At 40.1% G+C, this 6000-nt stretch overlaps 1 protein-coding gene across 1 annotated transcript in view; it reads left to right on the forward strand.

Moving 5' to 3' along the window:
• Positions 1 to 5076, forward strand: part of gpc4 (glypican 4) — a 37390-nt gene extending 32314 nt beyond the window's left edge. The window contains exons 5-9 of the mRNA XM_030396788.1: positions 883 to 1013; positions 1097 to 1243; positions 1351 to 1475; positions 1682 to 1854; positions 1940 to 5076. Of these exons, the coding sequence (XP_030252648.1) occupies positions 883 to 1013; positions 1097 to 1243; positions 1351 to 1475; positions 1682 to 1854; positions 1940 to 2157 (794 nt within the window). The 3' untranslated portion in view covers positions 2158 to 5076. The remainder of the gene's footprint in view (positions 1 to 882; positions 1014 to 1096; positions 1244 to 1350; positions 1476 to 1681; positions 1855 to 1939) is intronic.
• Positions 5077 to 6000: the final 924 nt, after the last annotated feature.

Below are 6000 nucleotides of genomic sequence, written 5' to 3' on the forward strand. Positions count from 1 at the left end.
TATGCGAACAAGGACACCTTTTGCAGCCAGTATTGAACTAAAATGACCTGTGGAAGTAGCTTAAAGTGTTTGATCTGGAAACGACATGTGTTTATACAACAACCTGTTCTTTTGCAAGTTGCCACTGCATTGCTTCATATTTTACCGAAAAGTCATTACATTTTTATCTAATCTACTCCAGCCTTATCTTAACATCCACCTCCCTCTACCAATGTGGGCATGGAAACCAGTCTGACATGATGAGGGCATGATGGAGCTGAGGGGCTTGGCTGATAGAAATATTGGATTTTTTCATGCTTATTCAGTAGGATTATTTAGCTTCAGGAAAGCAAGAGCATGTTTGACAAAGAATCAAGGTGTTTATTGTAAAAAAAATCGTGTACCAACACATTCCTCATTCTTTATCTTGTATAAGTAAAGGCGGGGTTGTGCTGGTTGTTGCGACCCACAGGATGAATGCAGCTCCTGTGTTGTGTAAACAAAGACCCAGAGCAGTTTCATTACATTAAGGGTGGTGTTAGGTATCCACTGTTCTGCTCAGTATGTTTTATATTTATCCTACATCACACACTCATATTTATCCTACATCACACACTCATGTGACAAAAGATGTTTCTTGTATTTTATACCATCATAATGTGTGTCCCTGGCTGCTGACACTGCTACAGTTTGTGGAGCTGTTTGGTTTCTGCAACAGCTTTACTCTGCCATGATCTGAGGACTCAGTTTTACAGGTTAACATGTTCCTGTTCAAAGGCATGTGCTTCCCCCTAGTGGTAGGATATTGTTACATCAAGCTTGACTGAAGAAGTTGTTACTTTCTAAGGAATCAATTTCTTGTGCTGCCTTTTTCTTAAATGTTCCTTTTGTTCTTGTTTTCAGATGCCATGCTCGGCCTAGCTGAGAGGCTCGAGGGTCCCTTTAATTTCGAGTCTGTCATGGATCCCATCGACGTGAAGATTTCAGAGGCCATCATGAACATGCAGGAGAACAGCATGCAAGTTACTCAGAAAGTCAGTATCATTTTACACAGTTACCTTAGGGGGAAAAAAGGGATGAAGCAATTCAGTTTTACTAACCTCCACTTTTCTGTCAGGTTTTCCAAGGATGCGGCCAGCCGAAACCAAGCATGGCCTTCCGTTCCACACGTTCTGTCAAAGAAACAAGCTTCTCCGGCCGCTTCCGCCCATACAGTCCAGACGCAAGGCCCACCACTGCTGCAGGGACCAGTTTAGATCGATTGGTAAGGACTAAGTAAACCCAGAGCACAACCAGACTACTTCTGCTTTGCTTTAAGGATCTGTGTCTGACTTTGTTTTTGTTTGTTTTTTTTCTGTGTCTTCTATGCAGACAAATGATGTGAAGAAGAAGCTGAAGCATGCAAAGAAGTTTTGGTCAACATTGCCAGAGACGGTGTGTGCAGGTGAGAGGATTGCACCTGGAGATGAGTGCTGGAATGGAACAGCGAAAAGCAGGTAAATCATTACTTACTACACAAGCAAAATCTAAATTTTAACATATTTTAAGATGGAGGCTGCAACTCGCGAGTATTTTATAAATCAATCTGACAACTGTTTTGTTGGTGATAACTTTTATTGCAATCATCTTATCTCCTCACTGCCTTCTGGTAACAGCTACTTATTTCAACATGGTGACTAATATTCAATATTACTCTGCATAGGTATGAGTCGGTTGTCATTGGCAATGGACTGGCCAATCAGGTGTCAAACCCTGATGTGGACGTGGACATTACAAAGCCAGACATTGTGATTCGTAGCCAGATTGCAGCTTTGAAGGAAATGACGAGCTGGCTCAAAGCTGCGCACAGTGGCAATGACATCTCTATTGACAACGGTAAGGGTTCTTACTCATCATCATGATTGTCTTTAGTGACTTAATGCCTTTGTTGCACACATCTGACACTTGTTCCCCCCCCCAGATGAGGACAGCAGCGGAGGAGAGGAGAGCGGCAGCACTTGCGACCCTCCATCCTGTGACACAGACCGGGACATCTACTTCTCCACTCCACCGAACCCCAGCAACCCCCGGGTTGTTCAAGTGGTGAAGGACATAAATTCATCTCGTGCTTTACAGGGAAGCATGGCGCTGGCGCTCTGCGGGCTAGCCCTGGCCCTGCTTGCTCCCCACTTGAGATAAAACTGGCTTGGCAGGGAGAGAAGAGAACAACTAGGAATGACGGAGCGAAGGAGGAAACTGTCAGAGAGACTTTAAAAAGACTGCCTTCAGGACCTTGGACTGTCCGCCATTTGGGGGGGAGACTCTTCTTAATATTACAATAACTTCACTTTTAATTATTTGTTTGTATGTTTTTAAGGACATCAGTGTACAGCAAAATGATTTTCTTCCCAAAAATCCACCTTTTCCCCCACTTTTTCCCCTCAGATAAAACTTCACTCTTCATGGCTCTTTTGGAGCTACACAGTGGTTCTGCTTGCAGCATTACAAACATTATGTAATTGTCTTAATTTGGCAATTTAATCTCATAATTCATTTTTGTGCCTTCTTCAATGGTTGCCATCTGATGACTAAATGGTAAGCAAGACATTTAGTTGAACATTGAGTGCCTGTGGTGGGACATATCTTCATATTTCTGAGGATGTTCTTCACATTAGTCAGAGATCAACAAATCCTGTAATGTTGTTATGAATTTAAACAATTTATAGCAGTCATTTTCTGCACACTGTGTATACTGTGTGCATACTGTAAATGTAGTTGTATTTATACATTTACATACAGCAGCCAGTCAGATAATATGAAGCTAGCTGTTGATCTCAACTAAGGAAGAGTTTGAGCTTTTGTCCACTTTGTTAAAAATGTTCACAGCCCATCTCTCAGAAATACAGCGAAAAGTTACAGCACAGTTGTGTATGTTTGACCTGGAGATGAAGAGATGGAGTCATAGTGTAGAAGAGCATTTTGGTGCATTCTGCAAGCCCAAACATCACAGCCTAATGTTTTTAATTTCCTCATTAATTTTTAACTTACTCAGCCTAAACAGTTCAATAGTAAGGTCATACCTCATGCATGCTCTCAGTGGCAATGCAATCTAGTGATGTTGAGTTGAAAGTGTCTGATAGAGTTGAGATATGCGGCTGGCGTCCTGGTGAAAGGTATCTGTCATGGAAGAGGAAGGACTCCCCTGGCATTTCCCCTAAAGAAGGCAAAGCTGACAAATCCTCAATGCCTGTTTTGGTACTGTACGCTCAGTTCAGCACACAGGATCTGACTCTATACAGTCTTACTTGTTTTGAAATTAAAAGGTGGCAACATGTAAGTTGGGAGCGTTTCACATTAAACTAGAGAGGAGGAACAAAAGACAGTGCTTTTGATCAAACGAAATCAAGGAAAGATTATTTTAATACAGGGTTTTATGTTGAAGAGGTGTTGTAATTTTTAGCTATTTTTGGTATGAAGATATATATTAGGTACTACAGTGGATTTTACTGATAGTTTTAGGTGGTGGAAGAGGACAATGTGCACAGATGTTGGGGGGCACTTTTTGGTCAGTGTGCACACTTTTTGGGGGCTCAGTTCTTTTTTTTTTTTTTTTTTTTGCCCACATCCCCCGTCCGACAATACACACTTGTACCTCTTGAATGGCCTGTGTCAGTATAAATGGACTCATCCTGAACCATTTAATCTACCTATCCTCATCCTCACGGTCTCATCATGTCATGAGAATGTTGAAGTATTGTCACAAGTGCTACCAAAATGAATGCAATGTATGGTGCCTGATGTTTTTCTTTTAACCTTGGTACATTATTAGCAACGTCTTGAGGCAAAAAACAAAAAACAAAAAAATCAAAAAAAGAATGTAGATGATGTGTATCTCAAATGCCCTGAGGGGTAGTTGAGTATATTGTTACCAGCGGACGAGCACAACACAAGATTTTCTAGATGTTCTAATTTGATAATCAGGTCTGTAAGTTGCATTACATTGCATGGCCATTTCATCTCTAAAATGATGCTGCCTCATGTAGCTTTTGTACAGTAACTTATGCATGTATTTTAATGCCATTGCAAACATGCTTTTAGAACCGACATAGATGATCCAAAATACAGTATTCAGAATGTTTCAGTATGCAAAACTTAGGTGAACATTTTACATCTCTCAACGTAATTGGTTGAACTGATCAGCTTTGTTGGGTTTACATATGCATTTTGTAAAAGCTGAAATATGGATTTGCATTGTTCACATTTGTCTGAATGTCTGAACCAATTGGCTGCAGTTAAGACAAATGAGAAATACTGCACACAACCTCTGTGGCTCTTGTTTGGCTCTGAAATTGAAAGGTTGATTGTAAGCTGGCATGAAATATTCTTCTAAAAAAAAGAAGTTACGTTACCAATTAACAGATGTGGAACAAATCAATGATGACATCAATGTTAAAAAAATCTGACCTTGAAGGATTTCATGAAACAACCCACATATAATCCTGAAGCCTTAATTTAAAATGATGAAGCTGTGCTTCAGCACCTTGATTTGGCATTACATGATGCTGGTTCAGTTCTCCTGATTTTTTTGTTCCACCAACATTTCTACAAGGGCTTGTGCATGTGTTTGTGTCATGTGGAAGAGTTGTCAAGTGTGAAGAAACCCAACGTTCAGAAGAAATGTTTTGGGTGATGATGGTGAATGTCTGTGCTTGCGGGCCAGGGCAGCAACTTTTTCCGGGCTGGCAGGAGTTGGTCCGGCGGCCGGATGTTGTTCATTCAATCCACAGAGCAACTTTCAGACCCAGTGACTTGAAAGTTGAATTGGATGGGTGTTGAAAGCCTTCCATCAGCCCTTTGGCCCACAAGAACAGAAAAGACTCATTTTCTGAGGAGAGACTGAGTGACTGACTGAAAAGAATAAAGAGTGTAAATAAAAGAGCAGCCGTTTTTAGATGTCTCTAAAAGAGGCCATAACAGTACACCAGATTTTTACTTGTCAGAGTATCTCCTAAATGTTATGGAAAAAAACAAGATGAGATAGATGTTAAATTGTAAGAGAAAATGTATATTAAACAACATTTCTTAGTCTTGTTGAAATAAAGACTGCCAATATTTAAATTGTTGTGAATGGTCTCATTTTATCAACACTCATATTGAATGGTCTCTAGTCATAATAGTGTAAAAAGTTGTCAACAGATGTGTGGTAACTGGAGTCAAAATAAAGCAATAAATGAAATAACTTTACCAGCCAATGCCGGGTAAAGAATAATGCATGTCTCAACAGTTAAGGACCACACACAGCTCACAGCAGAGAACGCTGTCTCAGTATCACCTGTTTAGATTGATATTTACCACATTTGAAGATAATGCAACTTGCTGAGAATCGCTGATGATTTATTAAACATTTACTAGTGTGTTGCAATTATTTTAATGAGACATCACATGTTCAGCAGCCATGTGTTCTAGCAACACATCAAATTACGAACTTTAACTAAGTACAGTGCATCCTTATACAGTGAGATGACCAAAACAATTGTCTCACTGGCCCTCATCCATTTGCAGAGATAAAAACTTTAATACTCACTCCTGTTTTGGTCCAAAAGGGTTTTGGTCCATCCCACCAGAAAATCAGCTGTTACGCAAGTCCTCACTTGTTGGCTTTTGTAGCCTCTATTTAGTAGTTAAGTCAACATCAAGTTAGTGCCTCACATCTGCTGCCAAACCTAAGAAAAATGAGCTTGAGGAAAAATGAAGTATTGTCTCTGCTGACCTCCAACAATTTGCACAAAACACCAATTCACAATGTTCACTCTGGGCATTGTTGTCTGGCAAGACACAACAAGTATCTGCTTATGACACTATTGGTTGGTATTGGTTTTTGTGCATGGATGTCTGTGTCTTGTTCACCTTAATGTGAAGCCCTTTAAATGTAGTTGTACATTTCATCTTACATTATCTCGCCACCATGCCAATTGAATTGAAAATGTAAATTCTGTCAATTTTGTAGTTGACAAAACCATTTTTGGAGCCTCACAGCGAAAC

The sequence above is a fragment of the Sparus aurata genome, chromosome 18, assembly GCF_900880675.1.
Source record: "Sparus aurata chromosome 18, fSpaAur1.1, whole genome shotgun sequence".
In the NCBI taxonomy this organism is placed as follows: domain Eukaryota; kingdom Metazoa; phylum Chordata; class Actinopteri; order Spariformes; family Sparidae; genus Sparus; species Sparus aurata.